General features: G+C 44.1%; 1 protein-coding gene across 1 annotated transcript; it reads right to left on the bottom strand.

The window, feature by feature from the left end:
* Positions 1-10,553: 10,553 nt before the first annotated feature.
* LOC117694446 (small integral membrane protein 10-like protein 2A) lies at positions 10,554-13,905 on the bottom strand. Its single transcript, XM_034485350.2, has 3 exons — positions 13,131-13,905; positions 12,120-12,264; positions 10,554-11,553 (listed from the first exon to the last, which is right to left on the bottom strand). Exon 1 carries the CDS (start codon positions 13,707-13,709, stop codon positions 13,473-13,475), a length of 237 nt encoding a protein of 78 aa, XP_034341241.1. The 5' UTR covers positions 13,710-13,905; the 3' UTR covers positions 10,554-11,553; positions 12,120-12,264; positions 13,131-13,472.
* Positions 13,906-21,930: the final 8,025 nt, after the last annotated feature.

The following is a 21,930-nucleotide window of genomic DNA, read 5'->3' as shown; positions in this document are numbered from 1 at the left end:
CTTACCCCTCCCTTTGCAAAATGTATTATAAATAAGCACTTTGTGCCCAAATATATGACTCTTGACAAGCATTTGCTTCCTTGAGTCCATTCTCTCTCTCGCCCGCTCTTCCACGTTGTAATCCTCGTCCCTCACGAATAACCTAGTACCTGCTGGTCGGGTCATCTCTGAGTTTGCTTTATTTAATTTTGCTTGTATCCCAGACTAGCCTTGAAGCCTGAATCCTTCTGCCTCTGACCCCACCCACGTGTGTCACCATGCCCATCTGGCTTATTTTGTGTAACACAACCATCTCCTGCTCTATCAATTTTCCTGCAGATGTCATAATTTTATTCTTTATGGCTAAATAACACTTTTGTTGTTTATGTTCAACACATTTTCTTTATCCATTCATCGATTTATATATTCCCAGGCTGATTCTGGAGCTTGGCTATTGTCAACAGTGCTGTGATGAACATGGGGGCTTGAGTCTATCTATTGTATGCTGCCTTTAACCATCTGAAGACTATACCCAGGAACAGGAAAGCTGGAACATAGGACAGTTCTACTGTCAGTCTTTGGAGGGAAATCCCTGTTGGTTTCCATAGTTGCTAGTCTAATTTACATTTACAGCAACAGTGCATGAGGGTTCTTCCTCTTACATCCTCGCCAGCATTTTATCCTGTCTCATTTTCTTGATGATAGCCATTCTGATTCAGGAAGGACAAAATCTCAATGTGCTATTCACTAACATTTCCCTAATGCCTAAAGATATGCTGTTTATTTGTTTTTGAGACAGGTTCTTTCTGTTACATAGTCCTAGCTTTCCTGGAACTCACAGAGATCAGCCTGCTTTTACCTCCCTGAGTGTGGGGATTAACCTTCCACAATGTGCAGTATTTCCATGTCTTGTTTTATTGGGATGGGAGTGTTGTTTCTTTTCTTTGTTTAGAGAACTTCTCATTCAATTAATTTGTCCATTTATAAATTGGATTCTTCAATTTGAGTGTGTATGTTATTCTTTCAGATTTTTATGTATAATGGATTCTAATCCTATGTTGAATAAATAGAAGGCTCTTCCATTTTGTATATCCCTTCAGACTGTTGCTTTCATTGCAGTACAGAACCATTTAATTTGATTCAATCCCATGTGCTTCCCAGGGATTGAACTCAAATAATTTGGTTTGGTTAGTCAGCTCATCCAATGAAAAAGCTAGCCCACTAGCCCCGTTTTTCAATTTTATTTATTTATTTATTTATTTATTTATATGTTTCTTTATTTTCAGGTGTGCTGGTGTTTTGCCTGCATGTATGTCTGTATGAGGGTGTCGGATCCCCTGAAACTGGGGTTACAGACAGCTGTGAACTGCCATGTGGGTGCTGGGAATTGAACTCATGTCCTTTGGAAGAACAGCCAGTGCTTTTAACCACTCAAGCTATCTCCCCAACCCTCCTGTTTTTCAAATTGTATTTAATTCTAGGAATTTTGTAATTTCTACTGTGATTTTTCTCAATGATCTTTTGGTCATTCAAAGATGTAGTGTTCAACGTCCAAATGTTAGTACAGTTTCCTTTTTTGCTCATTGCTAATTCATTTCAGTATGATAAGATATAAAAGTAATGTAATGTTTTTACACTTGTTAAGGCTTGGCCTAAAATATGATCGATCATATTGGAAAGTATCCTATGATCTCATGAAAAGATTGTGTATGTTGCAGTTGTTGGGCGGAATGTTTTATAGCTGTCCATTAAATCTATTTTGTTAATTTTGTAATGTCTTTGCTGAATTGCTTGTCTGTATGAACGTGTGGTATTGAGATCATCAACTATTATGGGGTCTATCAGTTCCTTTATTCCTAGTGTCTGTTTTATAAAACTGGCTGCACACACAGACATACACAGACACACAGACACACAGACACACAGACACACACATACACACACACACACACACACACACTCACATACATATTTGGCTTGAGGTTTGCTTTGCTGGAAGTAATTTCAGCCACTCCTGCTTGCTTTAAGAATCCATTTGCTTGGAGTATATCAGTTTCCATATTTTGACTTTGTAACTTCTTACATTTATGTATTTCTGGAAGGAAGCAAACAGTTAAATATATGTTTTAATTTAGTCGGCCAGTCTTTGCTATTTAACTGGAGAATTTGCTTTCATGGGAATTGTTTCAGTTCATCATTTTTGTATTGATTTTCATTCCCAGCTCTTACTTGCCAATCTACTCTTTCTGTGAGGTTTACTACCCTCTTCTGTTTGTCTTCTACTTTCTTGTGTATAGGATGCCTTTAAATGTCTTCTGCAGTGCAGACTTAGTGATCATGAGTTCCTCAAGTTGAAGTTTTTCTTGGATAAAAAGCCCTAGTTTTTCTTGATTCTGAACATTAACTTTGCTGGATATAGTAAACTCGATTAGCAGTTATTTTATGTTAGAGTTTCAAGTATATTACACATGCCCCCTTGACATTTGGATTGTCTATTGAGACATATGTGGTAATTTTAATGGCTTTTCTTTTCACAGTAAGTTGGTACTTTTATTTCTGAGTTTTTACTATTCTCTTTACTCTTGTCCTGTGGCCATGGATATCACCTCACATCCATAACCTTTGCATTTGGGAGGCAGGGGCAGGAGGGTATCTGTGAGCCAAACCAGCCTTGGCTACAGAGTGTGTTCTTGTTTGAGAAACACACAAAAATAAACTATAGACACAGAGAAAGTCTTCCTTGTCTTGTTTGTTGCGTTTTAAAAGCATTCTACACTCAGATATCTGTATTCGTGAGTTTCCCAACAGTTCTTTGTTATTAACTATATAGGTTCTCTGTGAGTTTAATCTATACTTCTAGTATCTCCTACACCTGAACACTTAATTTTGGTCTTTTTTTCTCTTAAGAATAACAACTAATATTTATTGATCATTTAATATTGAACAACATTCTTACTAGCACTTTCCCATAGTTTTAGTATAGTATATTTATTAATTCTTCGAGAATTTCATATAATGTATGTCAGTCAGATTTATCTTTCTTTTTTCTTTTTTTTTTTTTTGTTTGTTTTTGTTTGTTTTTCGAGACAGGGTTTTGAAAAACCAGGGTGTAGCCTTGGCTGTCCTGGAACTCACTCGGTAGACCAGGCTGGCCTCGAACTCAGAAATCCATCTGCCTCTGCCTCTCAAGTGCTGGGATTAAAGGCGGGCGCCACCACTGCCAGGCTGACTTATCTTTCATTCATCCTCATAGTGCCTCTCACTTCCACACTGACTTCCCTACTCACTCCCAACTTTGCAGATGATGATGGTGGTGGTGGTGGTGGTGGTTTTCAAGACAAAGTTTCCTTTGTTATAGTTCTGGCTGTCCTGGAACTGGCTCTGTAGATCTGGATGTCCTCAAACTCCTGCCTGCTTCTGCCTCCAAGTGCCAGGATTAAAGGTGTGCATCACCATCACCTGGTTCTACTTTGTATCTTAAAAACCAAAACAAAATAAAAAAAAACCAGTCTGATCTATGCTTACTAGATACTTCCATGTTTGAGAACCGTCTACTGGAGCATAGTTGACCTACCAGGGGCCATACTCTTAAACTATCTCCTCCTCTTCTCCTAAAAGCCATCAATGTGTATAGCTCTGCCAGCCCCATAAGTTTGGTCTTTTTAAACATGGCCTTTTTTTTTTTCATTTTATTTTATTTACATTTAAGATGCCATCCCCTTTCCCCATTTCCCCTCCCTAGAAAACCCCTGTCCCATGCCCCCCTTTCCTTTTTGCTTTTATACAATTTTTTTTTAATGTTAATCAAAGGATTTATAAGTTTGGTAATGCTCAATCAGAAGGGTAATCCAATACCCAACCTAGATATAAAGACTATCTTTGACTGGTGGAGACCTGTGAACATCTGCCTCCATGCCCCCTCTCTCTTTCTCTCTCTCATCATCTAGTTTCTCCTCTCCTTCATCTTCTCTCCTTACTCCATCTCTTCCTCTCAGTACTCCTTCCCACTTAGCTCCTCCTACATATCACTCTTCCTGTTAAAGTAAAACTTTTCTCTCAAAATACAGTTAGAGCATACTTATTCCTAATTGTACCAGTGAGGTATAAGATAGTCCTAATACCCAGTCCATCATTTTGTTGACTAACCAGAACCTCTGTCTTCTAACTAAAACACTTACTTTTGATCCTGGCTTTTTTTTTTTTTTTTTTTTTTTTTTTTGGCTTTAGAATGAATGTCAGCTGAAAACTATCTACTCAGATCTTTTCTCTCAAAGTAAATAGCCAGGATTGGCTATGAGACTATGGGTCTTCAACCCCGTCAGAAATCCAGAATGACTGAGTTAACTGAAGTTATAGGAAGCACTAAACATAGCTTCTAAAACTTAGCCAATTTATAGAGACCTCTGAACACCTGAGAAGCCCCTATATTACCGAATGTTCGAGCATCAAATCTTCAGCCTTCTGGCCCAGAGTCATCTGACAGACCTTAGTGATGCAGGATTATTAAGGGCTGATTACTCTGTCTGGGCAGATATAATCAGTCGACTATTCTGCATGTGTGTCCTCTTCAGGACAGTAGTTAGTCTGTAGATGGAAAGAGGCAATTCTTGCCTAGTGGCTGTCACCACACAACTGGCATAACTCCAAGGATGCTCAATTTCTTCTTAGAATCCACAACAGGAAGCTGTCAGGAGCAGACAGGTCTCTAATCAGAATGGACATTTATATAAATTTTTGTTGCGTCAATTCTATGGACTTCTGACGTTTTGAAAACCAACTATCCATGTAAGGTCACCTGGACTGTTGTCTGTTCACTCCTCTTGGCTATTTCTAAATAAAATATGGTTAACCTCCTAACAATTAACTCAAAGCCATAAATTTGCTATAGTCCCTTAACTCATAGGTTAACCATCCCAAATCAGTTAAAAAAGTTAAGGAAGGACTGGGTCTAGGCCTTGTATTCCTAAATGTGTTATACAAGCACAATGCCAAACATGGCCTTTTTAAACAGAACTCTTGAATAGTTAGTTAATGAGAAAGAAAATCTTAATGAAGAGAGAGCAGTTGACAGGAGGAGTACTGGAAGATGAAAGATCATTCAAATGGTTGCAGTTTTCTTGCTTGCTCTCACAGAGCGTCTGTCTGCCTGGAGTTCATTCCAACCAGATTAATTAGCTCCTTGTAGCCAGAAAGCTCATCTGACAGCCCTGCTGCACAGTGGGATCTCAGGCATCCAGACCCAAGCCCACTTTGGTGGTGAGGCCAGGAATTTAGGTATAGGCACCGAAGATCCTGCACTCCCACCACCTGCCACTAGGACTTCTGCACCCAGGTTAACTGTGTGGGGCGTGGGTGGGGATTGCACAGACCTTGGGCTACAGCAGCTAGTAAGAAAGGGGAGTGAGCGCGATTCCTGTTTGTGTTTCAGACCCAAATCCCACAGCACATAATTGTCAGTGAACTTGTTTCAGTGGAATACTGTTGGATCCATATTGAGCCACAAGCTAGATGCAGTACAGTACAGTTTGGCAAAGCTTGTTGTGGGTCCCACGGCAAGAAGAAGTGCAGTGAGTTCACGTTTGCCAAAGCAGAGTTTGAGTGCAAACTTTTCAGGTCAGCTTTCCCTTATGGCTTCACGGTTCTGTGCACTTCTCAGGCACCTGCCTTCTCTGAAGGGCCTGTGCCAGCTAAGCCCACTCTGCCTTTCTGTTCTGCCTTTGTTTCTGTTTTAGTTTTGTCTACGTTGTCACCTTCTCTTTTCCCGTGGTTAACCCTCTCATTTGCCAGGCTTCCACAGCAAAGTGGGTTCCTTGCTGTTTCTGGATCTCTGTTCCTATCACCAGAGTCTCCAGGTGTTAGCATTTTGTCTAAGCTCCGCCCCACGGTTACCTGGCAACAGCCGGGTATGCCTGACTCACTATAAAAGGGGCTGCTTGCCCCCTCCTCCCTCTCTTGCTCTTACCTTGCTTTCCTACTCCAGCTCTCTCCCAATTCCTTTCCTGTCCCCCCACATGTTCATGGCTGGCCTCTACTCCTCTACTTTTCTCTCCTCCTCGCCCCCCCTCTGCCTCTACTATCCTCTCAACCCCCCTCCCCATGCCCTGAATAAACCCTATTCTATACTATACCAGCGTGTGGCTGGTCCCTCAGGGGGAGGGGATGCCTCTGCATGGGCCCCGTGGAGGTACCCTCTTTTCCCATACCTCACTACACCTCCACCAAACATATTCCTTCCTCTCTTAATTTTTATAAACACATCACCAAGTCCCTCCAAATCCATCCACCTAATACTGATGTTCATTCAGTGCAGTCCCTGAGTCTACATACCCACACTGAGCTTTCCTTTGTTTTGATTCTGAGCCAAGAAGAAACTAGTAAGTTCTGCTGGCTTCTAATCTACTCTTTTGGCTTCGTCTAAAGTGTGAGCATTGACTTGCTGCTTTTGTAACTCTTCTTTTGTCTTTCTCTTGGGTTTCTTGTTCTTACTGCTAAAGTGCTTGAGAAAGACTTGAGTAAGTCCTTCATCAAGATTTAATGACTAGTAAATTCCTAAGCCTTTATATTTGTCAGGTGTCCATCTCAAAGTCAAGCATAAAGCCTAGGTTAACAGAAAGTTTCTCTTGGGGATTGAGTCTTGATGGTGAGTCCATTTCAAGCTATGGTTTGGACATGAGAATTAACTTTTGTGGGTCACAAATAGGCAAGTCAAGAAGATATCCTGGTTCTCATTCATGAAAGACAATACATTGGTGCCTCATAAGTCCATATTCATCACAATTCCAGCCCCTCAGCCACCACCCTCCACAGGGTGCCTCTTCATTTCTGGCTTTCCTGGCCTCCCAGGCCTACTTTCACTCTTAACTGTCAAGGGCTGGGAAGCCTTCAGTTCCATTTACCACTCTCTATGTATGTCTGCTGTTTCTGATCCCAGAGTGGTTTTCTGTTTCCCTGGTGGGATCAGCTAGTGTTCCTAAGTGATGCTGTGCACTCTCACCATATGTCAGACAGAGGGTGGAGGATGCGATGAGCTAGACTTGTCTATGGAGCAAGTTCAACTTGCAACATTAGTTCTCATTAATTAATGATGGAAAACAACACCCCATTTAAGGATCAAGAATAAATCATCATTATCTTTTTTAATGATGATTTTTAAAAACATACTGAGCCAGGCAGTGGTGGCACATGCTTTTAATCGCAGCATTGGGGAGTTAGAGGCAGGTGATCTCCGAGTTCAAGGCTAGCCTCGGAGAAGGAGAGAGAAGGAGAGAGAAGGAGAGAGAGGGAGAGAGAAGGAGAGAGAGAGAGGGAGAGAGAAAGAGAGAGAGGGAGAGAGAGAGAAAGAGAGAGAGAGAGAGAGAGAGAGAGAGAGAGAGAGTTAGTTTTCCAGGTCACCCAGGGCTACACACAGAAATCTTGTCTGGATAAACCAAAAAATAAAAACAAACAAACAAAAAACCAACCAAATAATCAAAAAAATATTACTTGCATTTGAAAAGAGAATTACAGTGGCCAATAGAAATATGAATACATACTGTCTTTATATGTATTCAAAGGGATCCAAAGTAAATGCTCAAAATAAGTCATTTTAATGCATCAAACTGAAAGATTTAGAAACTTTATGCAAGTCTTGCAGTCAACGGAAAGAAGGGAAGGATCAGGCTCTCTGCCCACAGAGACCAGGAGACCAGATTTAACTTTGGCCATGAATAGTGAGGAGAGAAAAGTTTTAGGAAAGTCGTGGGTTCAATTCACTATTCTATTGGTACCTAGCTTGAGACAATGGAAGGCTGTAGCATTCTTTTTTTTCCTTTTTCTTTTATTTGTTTTTCAGACAGGGTTTCTCTGTGTAGCCCTGACTGTCCTGGAACTCACTCTATAGACCAGGCTGGCTTCAAACTCAAGAGATCCCCCCTGCCTCTGCCTCCCCAGTGCTGGGAATACAGGTGCACACCACCACCGTCAGCCTGGCTGTAGCATTCTTTAAAAGGTATTATGACCCAGAATTATCACCCTTTTCCCATCAATGACTCTCATTGCTAACTCAGCCAAGGAAAGGAAGTTGGTATCCCAACGCTGGAAATAAACAAAAGCCCCAGCCATGACTACCCTGGCCTCTCATCCACACCTAAAAGCATAGATTTAGAAAATGGCCACGAATAGGCCACATATTTATCCTTGATGACAGCTGTCCTTTCATTGCCTATAAAATTGTATAACAACAAATAAACAAAAATTATACCCCCTCAAAAAAAAAAAAAAAAACCACCCAAAACCAAAAAGCTGTGAACAGAAACAGAGGGAAATGATAAAACACCGAGAAGCATCAAATACCTTCATACAAGCAGCTGGAGCAGCTCTGAATGCAAACACTAACTCAGTAATACAGAATGATAATACGCGGGAGGAACGACATACAGGATTAAGCAGGGCTCCGTTGCACATTCTGTCCCTGCCCCCACCCCATTCATCCAAGCCTCAGCAGCTTGGATTATGCACTCTGGTGGGCACATAGTAGGGTAGAGCGAGACAAAACTTTGCTTGCTCTTCATCCTTCTCACTTTCTTCAGACACTCTCTCTGGTTATCTCAGCACTGCCTGATTGCTGCCAACTCGTTCTCCCCTGACTCAGTCACTTAGATTAGAAGTTTCTGGAGGTGGTATGGAGAGACAATGTCCCATCTCTGCATGGCCCCAACTGCTCCCCATAGGGAGCTCCGTATGGAGCAGGCCTCTTCCCCAAGGCCCAGAAGGTCACACAGAGAGGTCCTTTCAGCTTTGCTATTCTAGCATTTTTGCAACCCACCTTTCTAGTCCTACATGGAAACAAGGAGTCAAGAAATGTGCTTCTGGGGGCTGGAGAGGTGGCTCAGTGGTTAAGAGCATTGAGTGCTCTTTCAGACATCCTGAGTTCAATTCCCAGCAACCACATGGTGGCTCACAACCATCTGTAATGGGATCCAATGCCCTCTTCTGGTGTGTCAGAAGACAGCAACAGTGTATTTATACATAAAATAAATAAATCCTTTAAAAAAAGAAATGTGCTTCTGCTTCATGATCTAGTTTAGACCCCTGCCCCCTTTTGAACACAGGACAATGGTTAGGTGTGTGGGGGACTATGCTAAGATTTAGAATGTTAAGCACGTGGCAGAGCAAGACCCCCCTGGGTGTCAGCTCACATCACATGGTTCCTTCTTCTAGTAACAAGGCTGCCCCATGACCTGATGACTAATGTCAAAGCACGTGAAGATTACTTAACGAAGGTTACTTGTGTGTGGTACGCTCTGCTGTGTCAGGGATCACATACAGGAGGAGAACTTGCCTCAGGCTTTTCTGTATGACCATTGCAGCTCCAGCCTGCCTGCCTCCTCTGTAGCCCTAGGTGGCCTTCTCTCACTATCATGTAGGGCTCCTGGTTCTGGGTTAGGTATTCCATTGCCTGGTTTGCTAGGTCATGTGATCTGAGAGTGCTAGAACCATCAGCATCCTAAGGAGGTACCCCGGAAGAAGAGAGCAGAGCTCAGGGACTTGGGTCTAATGTATCTGGTACATGCTACATGAACTCACATACAGCGGTGTTAGGAGTCCTCATTATAGTTTCTGACTCCTTGGGAGCCCTTGCAGGCATGTAGTGAGTGTAACCTCTACTCAGGGTGTACTACTCCTCAGCTGGAGCATGGTTTATGGTGTATAGCATTGTGTATGATGGGCTCTCCTCCCACACGTTCAAGTGTCTTCCTCCCCAGGCTTCTGGACTCTTCCAGACACACACTAGCCTTGAGTTCCCCCTTCCAGTCTGTAGCTTCCTCCCTATCCTGCCCTCCCCTTGAGCCCCACTCCCTCTCTCTATCCTCCTCCACCTTCTTTTTATTTGGGGGTGGTGTTTTGAGACAGGGTTCTCTGTGTAGCCCCAGCTGTCCTGGAACTTGCTCTGTAGTCTAGGTTGGCCTTGAACTTGGAGATCTGTCTGCTTCTGCCTCCCAAGTGCTGGGACTAAAGGCGTGAGCCACTACCTCCTGGCTCCCCCAACTTAATCTCATTTAGGTTTTTGATTGCTTGCCAAACACCCTCTCACCTGAACCCTAGCAGTTCCTGGTGTCACTGGGGTAGCCCAATGCAGTGTTACTCTGAGTGGACTAATGTCAGATCCTTAAGGCTAGGAGAAAACAGGCATAGAGCACCAATGCTATATGCGAGCTTTGTCTTTTCAGAAGTCTGAGCTGCAAAGTGACCTCTGCAGAAGACCAGTTACAGTTCCTTTTACCCTCGAAGTTCAACTTCAGGGAATCATTTTTTTTTTTACATCAGTCTCTAGAAGAAAAGAGAAGATCTATGCTTCTTGATCAACTAGAACATTCTGGGCCTGGCTCCAATGTCACTCATTTGGCCCATGGAGGTGGGGGGGAGCAGACGGTGCTGGTCCTGTCAAGAGCGATCTGGAAGGAGGTTCTGAAGAAGTTTCCCTGGTCAGCTCTGGATTGCCCTCTTGGCTTGGAGCTTGCTGTCCCATATCCCACCCACTTCCCGACCCAGGGTATGGCATGGCACTCAGCAGAAACAAGAGAAAAACCAGGCAGTTTGGTGTACAGATTTTCTTTTACCTTTGGGAGACAACAACATGTGACAACTTCAGAAGCCACACCTCTGACCAGACAGCACTGGCCATTCAGAGTCCCATCACACACAGAAATGTAAGGTCATCCAGGTTAAGTCTCTGAATTTGTTGAAGCTCCACTGCCTGCAATACAGACTGCAAATAAAGTGCGCCATGACATCGTACAGAGAGGGCACCACGGACGAACAAGAGTAGCTAAGGGGATGGAAAGCAGAAGCTCACAGACTAACCAGGACCAGAATGAGACATGAACTCAATGTTGGGTCTTAGCTCTGCCCCCTCCTGACTGACAGCACTGGGTCCAAAGTCCAGCCCAATATCAGTGCCTCTGATCTCACACCATAGCCATGCCTGAGCATGCTCAGGGACGGGCCTTTCTGTAGTCTAAGGTCTAAGAGGAAGGAAGGGGCCTCAGACTTCATACTCATTTCTCCTAGTAGTCCATGATCTTTCCTGTACTTGGGAAACAGGGGACCCCCAGGAGCTCTTCTCCCTACCCAATGGCTCCACCCCCCATACACATTTACATACAAGCACACACATGCATTCAGATATACATACATGGACTACTAGTGGAACTTGGGAGAAGGGAGACATCAGCCCTGTCTTATGATGAGCAGCAGAGGCCACATGGCAGCCACCTTTCAGTTTGTGCCCTTTGGGTGAGACAAACTGAGATCTTCATCTGGGTCCCTGACTCTGAGTGGCCAGTTGTGCCACTCTGTCCCCGGGGCTGGCTGGCGTGCTGAAGGTTTCCGTATCAGGAATGGAAGGAGTAGACCTTGAGATACCAGTGCCAGAGGAGCTGGGGGAGTATGGGATAAGTAGTAAAAGTATCCCTTGGGCCATTCTTGGGCATTTAGAGATTATAACTTCTAGCCTACATAGGGCCTCCTGGACAGGCTGTTCTCAGCTTATCTGGACGAGATTTCCCATGTGATGCCAGGGATGCGCCTGAAAGCCTGGAACAGAGAAACAGGGCCATACCGTGGGTCTCAGCCCACATCTCCTCGGCCTTCCAGTGACATCATGACCCTATTAACCACAATGCACTTATCACTGCAATCCACTAGCACACAAGTGCTCAGGAGCCCTTGGTCAAGCACCAGAGAAGTGGGGGGCTTGGCTCTGGTGGGGGACTAGACATTTTAGGAAATTCTTGAATCTTCTTCTCTGTTTATAAAATCAACTGTTCACCTGTCTTCCAGACCACTCCAATGAAGTACAGATGCCTAGCTACCCTATCTCATGGCCTCTCTTTCTCCCTATGTCCCTTGGTAGCTCTCTACTCCCTCCCAACCCCAGTGTCCTGCCAGGTCATGAAGAAACTGCAGAAAGGGTGGAGGAATGCTGGTTCAGCGTCCTCTTCTCTGTGTAACAAGGGCAAACCCCAGGCCCTTCCTTAAGCCCCATCGAGTTCATGAGATGGGAGAACACATCTCCCTCACAGTGTCGCTAGAAGATAGCAGTGTCCAAGGTACACTGGCATCTTTTCTGTGGAGGGACCAGGAGACCTGAGCCACCTTACCCCTCTGGGCTCAGCAGAAAGGTCCTTCTTTTAGGCAGGCCTTTCTCTCAGCTGCTCCCCGGGCTGCCACAGGAGCAGTGGCACCTCTAGGATCCAAGTTGAACTGTTCAGAGAAGGGGTGAGCCATCATCGGGAAGACCAATGCCTGAGAAAGAAAGAGAGACTTCAGAGTTGGCCTCCTGTGCACTCCCCTTCTCTGTCCTATTCTGAGAGCAGCTGCCTGCTTCTGGAGTCCTTCCCACTTCTTCACATCCTGTGGCACACAGCAGCCTTGCCACTCCTGGCTGGTAGACAGGCTTCTGGGTCTCTGGAGTGTCACTGCAGCTCCTTCAGGGAGCCTGGGCAGACAGGGAGGGCGGGAGAAAGCAGCTTGTGGGGGAAGAGATGGTTAGAACCAAGTATTTCCTGTCTTCCCTGTCTGCAGATGCAGAGCCTCAGGAATGCCCTCAGACCCGGTTAGGGGAATAAGTGGCTGAGTCCAGTCCCCTGCCCCCATCCCCAACAGTGCTAGAGGCAATTTGGGAAGGGCTGTGAACAGCTGCAGAGATTATCCTTGGGCCTCCCTGCCAAGAAGGGGACAGGCCTGCTGATTGGTTCAAAAAGAACTGTTCATTTTATCGGCTCACCTGACTTAGGTTGAGATGGATGGATAAATCTTAATTGTCTAGGGCCTCCCTGGGAGCTCACTGGCCCAATCCTCTCCCATTCAGGGTGACATCTCATGAGTCCTCTGCATAAAAAGGCATTGGATGCCTGGAAGGTGGGTGAGAATGGGCTCCCTGTCTGTGTGCTGGTGATAAGCTGACCCTCCAAGATGCCCCTCACCCACCCCATTAAGGAATCACACTACCAGGGAACTGGAAGAGCCTCGCCTACCTTTTTAGTTTCCCAGCTTGGCTAGGCAGCAGGTGTGTCCTGCTGTATTGTCTACTCCCACAAACCAGGTGTCTGGGCATTTAGATGCCGTGGCCACATGCCCACCTGCCCCCATTCCAACCTGCAGTCGCCTACCTTCAGGCACAGGGCCTGGTAAATCAAGTCCTGTGGTAGCAGCATCCCTCCTTTTGGGCTGTGCCGCTTTCAGCCAATGGGGAGGCAACAGGTTTGCCAGACACTGGTGATTCTCTGGATGCAGAGGGAAAGGGCTGGGCTGTGAGGGTTTTTGCGGTGTGGGATGCGGTTCCTTAGGCCCTCGGCAGAGACCTAAAATGGAGAGGCCCGGGCCGTGCCGCCTGCGCCCCCCGCCGCAGTCTCGAGGCACTGTGCGGCCCCGCTGTCCTTCCTGTGGCCGCCAGGATGGCGATGGCGCGGAAGGCGCGGGTGGCCCTCTCCGCAGCGGCGGCGGGCGTCTGCTCACTCGATCCGCACCTGCAGGCGGACGTTGAGCATCACGGAGGCCACCATGTAGAAGTAGGGGAAGTTCACGCGCAGGCGCCAGGCCAGGTCGAAGAAAGTGAGTAGCGTGCGCGTGAGCCCCTTGCAGAAGGCACCATAGGAGCTGCGTGTCGCCGCCCAACGCGACAGTCGCACTGCCAGGCTAGACAGGGCTGCCGCCGCCGCCGCCGCAGAGAGGGCCGCAGTCACCGCCATTGGCCTGGCTCACCGCTCACCTGCTGCAGATACAGCTCAGTGTGCCACGCCACGCCACGCCACCCGTTGCTGTCCGCAGCCCCGCCCTAGGGCTCCGGGGTCCCTGCAGCCTCCAGTGCTCCGCCCCCAGCACCGCCGCTTCTGTAGCTCTCCGCCCGCCCTCCCTCCAGACTTGCGGCTGCTCAGCTCCGCCCCCTCGCTGCAGGCTCAAGACAGTAGCCCTTCTGCTAGTTCGGCAGGTATGATTAACTCATCCAGGGTCCAGCTGCCGCAGAGTGGCTGTAGTGCTTGGGCCAGACTTGCTTCACCCCACTGACACGATCCCCACGGATAGGAACCCTCTCCCCACGAAGTTCCGCACCTTCCAAGTGCTTGTCCCATCTGTTCGGCTTGTTCTTTCTTGATAGTGTGTATAAAGACTGAGTGGCCTGGAAGCTGTGCTCCTAGGATTCCCTGGGGAAATCGGCTAGGATGGGGGCAGTTAAGGGGACTACTCTTGGAGACTACTGCTATTTCGATAGGAAACTATATCCAGAAATTGTCTCCTATGCACGCTAACACCCTCCACTGTCTCCCCAGGAAGCCAGGTCAAAGGACTCATTGCACCTTTCTTTATTCTCATACTGTACTTAACTGTCCCAAACAGTGCCATCAAATCAATGGCGCATGCATTTTGTTCCTTTTCTGTTGTATTTGCTGGTCGCTCTTTCATGTTAACTTCTAATCCTTATATCAACAGGTTCAATCAAATCCAACCCAAAGTCAGATCATCTCTGGAGATGCAGGGCAGTGTTCAGTCACCTATGCAAAGGCGAGGGCAAATCAGCCAAGATTCCACATTGCAGTGCGATGCTCAACCACTGTGTTCAGTAGGTCAGGCACAGTAAGTGCATGCTTGTCTTAGGATGTTTTCAATTTAGAATTGGTTTGTCTAGAGGTAAGGAGTGTAAATCAAAGATCTTCCGTATACATTGCATTGCTATGGAGTAGAGTGACCCCTCCATCCTCATTTTTATTTTATAGCATGTCTTTAGTTATTCTCGAGGCTGTGCGCATCCATATAATTTTAGAATCAACATGTCTGTGAGTGCAAAAAGGCACTGCTGGAAATTGTGTTAAATTAATAGACCAATTTGCGGGAGAAGCTGACACCATTTCTATGCTGATTGTACTAACTCAGGAACAGAATCTGTCTTTGTTCATCAATGTGTGGTTTTTTTTGTTGTTTTGTTTTTTTTTGTTGTTGTTTTTTTTTTTGTTGTTTTGTTTTTTTGTTGTTGTTGGTTTTTTTTTGGTTTTTTGGTTTTTCGAGACAGGGTTTCTCTGTGTAGCCCTGGCTGTCCTGGAACTCACTCTGTAGACCAGGCTGGCCTGGAACTCAGAAATCTGCCTGCCTCTGCCTCCCAAGTGCTGGGATTAAAGGCGTGCACCACCACCGCCCGGCAAGGTGTTTTTTTTTTTTTTTAATTTCTTTTATTGGCATTGAGATCCTTTATGCATTTGTTAAAGGTACTCTAAAATACTAATTTTCTTTGAAGCCATTATAAATGATTTTGGACTTTTGATCTCAGTTTCCATATGCTTGCTCATTATTAGTATATAGAAATATATTATGTGTGTATGTATATGTGTATGTATGTATATGTATTCCTGTGTGGTTACATAGGCATGTGTAGGTGCTCATGCATGCCTGTGTGTAGAGGCAAGAGGACAAGCCAAGGAAGACTATCCACTTTGTTTTTTGGATAGTCTCTTAATGGCCAGGAGCCCTCCAAGTAGACCCTAAGGCCAGAGAGCCCCAGGGATCTGCCTGTCTTTGCCTTCTCAAATTCTGGGATTAAAAACATATGCCACCCAGTGGAATGGCACATGCCTTTGATCCTGAGCACTCAGGAGGCAAGGACAGGCAGACCTCTGCAAGTTTCCAGCCAGACTGGTCTACATAACGAGTCCCAGGCCAGTCATGCCTACCTGGTGAGTCTGTCTACAACAAAACCTCCAAGAAACCAAAAACAAGCAAGCAGGCTAACAATCCCCACCCTTTATCCCTCCAAGCCTGACATTTTACAGGTGTTCTGGAGATGTGAATCAGGTCCTTTCCCTTTGTGCTTTACTTTCTGAACCATCCTTCTACCCTTGAAAAACAAATTAGGGCAGATCTTTTTGTTTAATTAGGGTAGAATGATAAGAGTTAGCTGCCCTAATGGATGTGTAGCAGCAAATGCATTTCCTAAGTCACTGATGCTGAATATATTTAAAATTATTATTATGATTTTTGATCCAGAGTCTCAGTCTGTAACCCACACTTGCCTGGAACTCATTATGTCAGCTGGTCTTGACTTACTTTTGTGTTATTATTTTAAGTGAACAGTGTCTCATGTCAAACACACACAAAATATTTGAGTGCACGTACATGCATCCTTGCAGGGGCACATGCCTGCTCTGTGTGTGTGAGTGTATGTGTGTGTGTGTGTGTGTGTGTGTGTGTGTGTGTACATGCTTGTACTTGCAGAGGCTGGAAGAACTTGTCAAGATCTCAGCACTAGAACTACTTAGAGGTGTTGGCTAGACACCTGGATTGCTATGTGGTCCTGGGATCTGAACTCCATTTTTCATTATTGACATCTTCATAATTGCACATCAAGTGTTTTAACTGCTAAGCCAGCTAGCTCTCCAGTCCCTAGTGAAAGAATTGTTTTTTTCATGTAGTATTTGCATGTGAACTACAACCTAACCTCAACTGTTTCAACTCATTACACTTTCAGACTTTTCAATCTACAACACTAGATTGGGATATAAGTACCTAGGCAGGAAAATAAAATACACCCAAAGAAAGATACATGAATTGGTGTCACGGTTGTAGCTAAAAAAACAAAGAAAGAAAAACAAGCCTTCAGCAGGGCATGGTGGTGCATGCCTTTAGTCTCAGCACTCGGGAGGCAGTGGCGGGCAGATCTACTAGAGTTGTTTGTGAGTTCAAGGCCAGTCTGATCTACAAAGCAAGTTCCAGGACAGCCAAGGCTACACAGAAAAACCCTGTCTCAAACACCCCTCCCCAGAAAAAACTCAAACAAGAAATATATTTAAAGGAAGTAAGCAGACAAAGTAGGCATGTTAGTGAATGCTTACAATCCCAGAACTTAAGAGGCTGAGTCAGAATAAAGTCCAGCTTGGCCTACATACTGAGTTCAAGTCCAGCCTGGACCACATAGCAACACCAGAGGTTTAGACTGTCAATGAAGACAGTTGCTAAGGTTCTTCAAGGTTAGTTTCTTTTGAATATTAGAAAATCAACCCCCCCCCCCGTGGGGTACAGAGTCAGTAAACTGAAATATAAATGTTTTGGGTACATTTTTCTTTCTATTAGATTGGCACTTTTTTTTTTGGTTTTTTGAGACAGGGTTTCTCTGTGTAGTCCTGGCTGTCCTGGAACTCACTCTGTAGACCAGGCTGGCCTCGAACTCAGAAATCCGCCTGCCTCTGCCTCCCAAGTGCTGGGATTCAAGGTGTGCACCACCACTGCCCAGCTAGATTGACACTTTTATTATTAAAACTTCCTTCAAATAACCCTATTGAGATAAAATTTTCTACTGGGTGACTTCAAAGTTTGGTCCAACATGAACGAACTTATAAGAGGGGTCTTCCAAGAAGCTACTGAAGAGATCAAATAATAACTGTCTGTGAGACTTAAGCTTTCTATAAGTTTCACCAGCATTTGGCTCTGGAGAGCACTGGGCTAATGTTACTTCCTCAGACTATGCCAGATACAGAGTGGAATGAAGACAAGTATAAACACCATAACAATTGCCTGCTTTCCGAGAGTCTCTCATTCATTTCCTGAGAAACATAAGCCTTTGTGTTATTTTTATGGTCCTAAAAATGCTGATTTCAATGATCAGCCAATATCGAAATCTTAGTCATATTTTGGAAAAAAGAAATTTTTGTGCTCTTACTTTGCCATTTTTATCTTGTCATATTTCAATGAAAAACGAACACTTTAAATAATACTGTAGCAACTTTAGACATCAATCCCTCATGGACATACTGTTCTTGTTGCTTATTTGTTGAATTAATTGGCTAGACTATTTCATCAACGTTGATTTCCTAGTAACACAGAGCAACAATGAGTAAATACTTTATATAATATTAGAACAATTTAGTGATTATATAACTTTGGAAAAATAACATCGTGGTTACTACGACATACAAGTAACATTATGCAGACTAAGATTGTATTTAGGAATATATATAGGTATACACACACACACACACACACACACACACATATGCATGTAGCAACAATTCATGAAAAAAAGAGGTCATGACTTTGAAAGAGAGCAAGGAGGGGTTAAGAGGGAGATAAAGGGAAGGGAGAAATTATATGGTTATATTATCTCAAAAATAAATGAAAAGAAAAACAAAACATAGATTGTTCCTAGCATGAATATGGCAGTTCCAGCTTTCTTTTGGGCACTCTCTGGCATGCCTTTATGAAATGTATTTTTGAACAGTATATAGTAATTATGTATTTTAAGGGATATATGTCATAGTTCAATATATTTTCCCACAACTTTTAGTTTCGCTTTTTGAGCATTGTGTACATGACTCCTCACGACCGTATTCACATTGTCTCTGTTCCTTTTCCTCTCACACTCCCCTCTCAAGTCCACAGCTGCTTCTGTAATTAACATTGCCACACACACATGCGTGTTTAAAACCTATTGCTTTCCATACTTCTACTTTCTAAGTTATTTGGTGTTTACATTTCAGGTGTGGCTCTTGTTGACATTATTTGGTTGGATCATACTTTAAAAAAAAAAACCAATCCACTAAGGGGAGCTAGAGAGCACTGGCTGCTCTTCCAAAGGACACAGGTTTGACTCCCAGCACTTACATGAAAACTCACGACTCTCTGTAACTCCAGTCCTAAGAGATCAATGCTCTTTCCTGGACTCTGTAGGCATTCCACACACGTGGTGTACCGACATGTTTGCAGGCAAAATACCTATGCATATAATATTTTTAAAGAAGAAAATCCATTCGGCCAGTGTTTATATTTTTTTTCCTTTTTTTTTTTTTTTTTTCCACAACAGGGTTTTTCTGTGTAGCCCTGGCTGTCCTGGAACTCACTCTGTAGACCAGGCTGGCCTCAAACTCAGAAATCCGCCTGGCTCTGACTCCCAAGTGCTGGGATTAAAGGTGTGCGCCACCACTGCCCAGAGCTATTTTCTTTTATTACATTCATTGTTTTTAGATGGGGTCTCACTATGTAGCATGAGGGCATGCATGTGCACCACCCCCACTCACAACCTATTGAGTCCATTTGGTGTTGCTTGTTAAGTACACGTGTTTGGGGCTAACCATTTGGGAGAGCTTACTCCCTGGAGAAAAGTGATTGCTTCTCTCTCATTGCAGCAGCTGAATGACTGCCAGTAGCTCTTCATCTAAGAGTAAGACCTTGTGAAATTCCTGTCATCCATGCTGGCATATCAACTGGTATTGTCATTATGCATGTCTTTGTTTAGGCAAGCATACTGTGCCCTCTTCATAATGCTGGTATTACAATAGTAAGACTTGAACTGGGGATCCAGGAGTGTTTCTGGTAAGCAAGTGTGTAAAGCTGTGATGTCTCTTATGACCTCCTCTCAGAACACAGCATCCTATCCAACGATTTCCTTTCTGTAGCCATCTCACACACACTCAAATTCAAAGACAAGGGCACCAAAACCTTGTATGTTGTTGGAAACATAGCAAATAATTTGCAGAAATGCTTTGTAACTGTCACAACAGGTTAAAAACACAAGCTCTCAGGTGGTGGCGATGCACGCCTTTTATTCCAGCACTTGGGAGGCAGCAGCAGGCGGGCAACTCTGTGAGTTGGAAGCTATCCTGGTCTACAGAGTGAGTTCCAGTTCATCCAGAGCTATATAGAGAAACTCTGTCTCAAAAACCAACGAACCAATGAACCAAAAGAAAACAAAAAAGAAATAAAGTCTTGGAGCCTTTGCCAAGGTCGTTTGTTTGATAAACATAGAATTTCTTAATACTAATCACAGTATTTGTTTCATGTGCTGGGGTGGGGAGATATAGGGGGTTCCACCCTCTCACAGGGCAAGGGACTATGTGAGGAGGGGACTGGGAGAGGGGGTCAGCAATCAGGATATAAAATAAGTAAATTAATTAATGGAAAAATGCAAAAAAAGAAAAGAAAGAAAAAGAAAAGTGAAGGAATTAGGATAAGAAGTACAGACATCATTTTCTCTTCCCCTGGTGTGCGTGTGTGTGTGTGTGTGTGCCTCTGTGCCTCTGTGCCTGTGTGCCTGTGTGTCTATGTGTGTGTCTGTGTGTATATCTCTGTGTATATGTTTGTGTCTGCATGTGTCTGTGTATGTGTGTGCCTGTGTGTCTATGTGTATCTCTGTGTCTCTGTTTGTGTCTATTATGTGTGTCTGTATGTATCTGTGTGTCTATGTGTGTGTCTGTGTGTGCCTGTGTATGTGTGTGTCTATGTGTGTCTGTGTGTGCCTGTGTGAGTCTGTGTGCATGTGTCTGTGTCTCTGCATGTGCCTGTGTATGTCTGTGTGCATGTGTGTCTCTGTGTGTGTGGCTGTTTGTGTCTGTGTGTGTGTGCCTGTATGTCTTTGTGTCTATGTGTGTGCATGTGTGTGTCCATGTAACTAGCATTTTAGGATGAGAGACTCCAACTTTCCAAGGATGAGTTGTGTCTGGAGGCAATGCAAATGTTTCCTTTCAGTCCAAATCAAGATGAAGGGTTTTGATTTCTTCTCCTTTTACAATTACATAGGAAGGGAATCTAAGGGGGAATAGATAAAAATATGTAGAATCTATTTTAAAAATATGAGTAAATAGGTTTCTCTTAGGGTTAAGGTATGTTGTGATTGTCAGAAAGAGCTTCAAAAGAGCTGGGAAAGGTAACCTATACTGTATCGCTGAGTGGAGAAGGAAATCTAGCCCCTCACAGAAACTGTAGTGGTTAAGTACCTCAACTGGGGACTAAGAAAAGAGATTATCAAGGCTGAAAGACTGAGTTGAAATCCCTTCCAGTCTCATTACACAGATGCTACAGATGACTACAGAGGACAATGGGCAAGAGGAGGGCAGGCACTGACAGAGGGAAAGGAACACAGCTTGTGCAGTTTCCTGGCAGAGCCCAGCACTGGCACCCTTCTGAATGCTATGGGTACTGCAGTGCAAGAGGGCAGCGGGCAGCATTTCTTCCACAACCTTTGGTGAGCGCCAGGGTTCTGACTCCCCTATTGTAGTCTTGGATGAACAAACTTGGCATGCAAGGAAGCAAGCCCTGCTGATTCAGGAGGAGAGCTGTGGAAAACCTTAAAGGGACTCCTGTGAGTTTGCTCTGCCCTCAGGAGAGGCAAGGATTGGATCGTGGGGGTGAATATTCTGAGCCTGCCTTGAGGAAGCAACGGTACATGTAGTTGGTTTGACCTCCTGTTTACTCAGACAGTATTCAAATTGTAATATATAATTTCATAGGACATGACTTATTTTCTCTTAACCAATGGAAGGTGACATTCACGGAGACAGAATTGGGAACAACCTCATTTCTATGTTCCTGTTCCTTGGCAGGGAAGATGATAAAGACAGTAAAGCAGTGGAGGAGAGGCCAGGACTCTAAATATTATGTTCATAAACGAAATCCCTATATTCTATAGCTTTTAGGATGCTTACCAAATTTTATAAATTCATATCTTTTAAAAATGATGTTTGAGCCAGGCAGAAGTGGCACACACCTTTAATCCCAGCCCTTGGGAGGCAGAGGCAGGTGAATCTCTGAGTTTGAGGCCAGCCTGGTCTACAGAGTGAGTTCCAGGACAGCCAGGACTGCACAGAGAAACCCTGTCTCGAAAAACCAAAACTGAAACCAAAAAGAGGTTTTAAAGCAGCAATAGAATGAAACCCATTTTTCAATTACAATACAGCAAAACCAAAAATGAAAATGGCAAAAATAAAACTGAAAATGGCTAAAAAGGGGAAATCTATTGAAAACTATCATAACAATTTTATAATCAAGAAAATTATGTATAAAAATTAGACTGTGATCAAAGCCATACTTAAGAGAAAATCCATAAACTCAAATGTTTTTATTATTACACTAAAAAGATATAAAGTACAATATGTTTGATATTTATTAATGCTGATACTGTGTAGGACCTGAACAAAATATATTTCATTTAATCTT

The sequence above is a fragment of the Arvicanthis niloticus genome, chromosome X (assembly GCF_011762505.2).
Source record: "Arvicanthis niloticus isolate mArvNil1 chromosome X, mArvNil1.pat.X, whole genome shotgun sequence".
In the NCBI taxonomy this organism is placed as follows: Eukaryota; Metazoa; Chordata; class Mammalia; order Rodentia; family Muridae; genus Arvicanthis; species Arvicanthis niloticus.
This window is presented reverse-complemented; position numbering and strand designations above follow the sequence as displayed.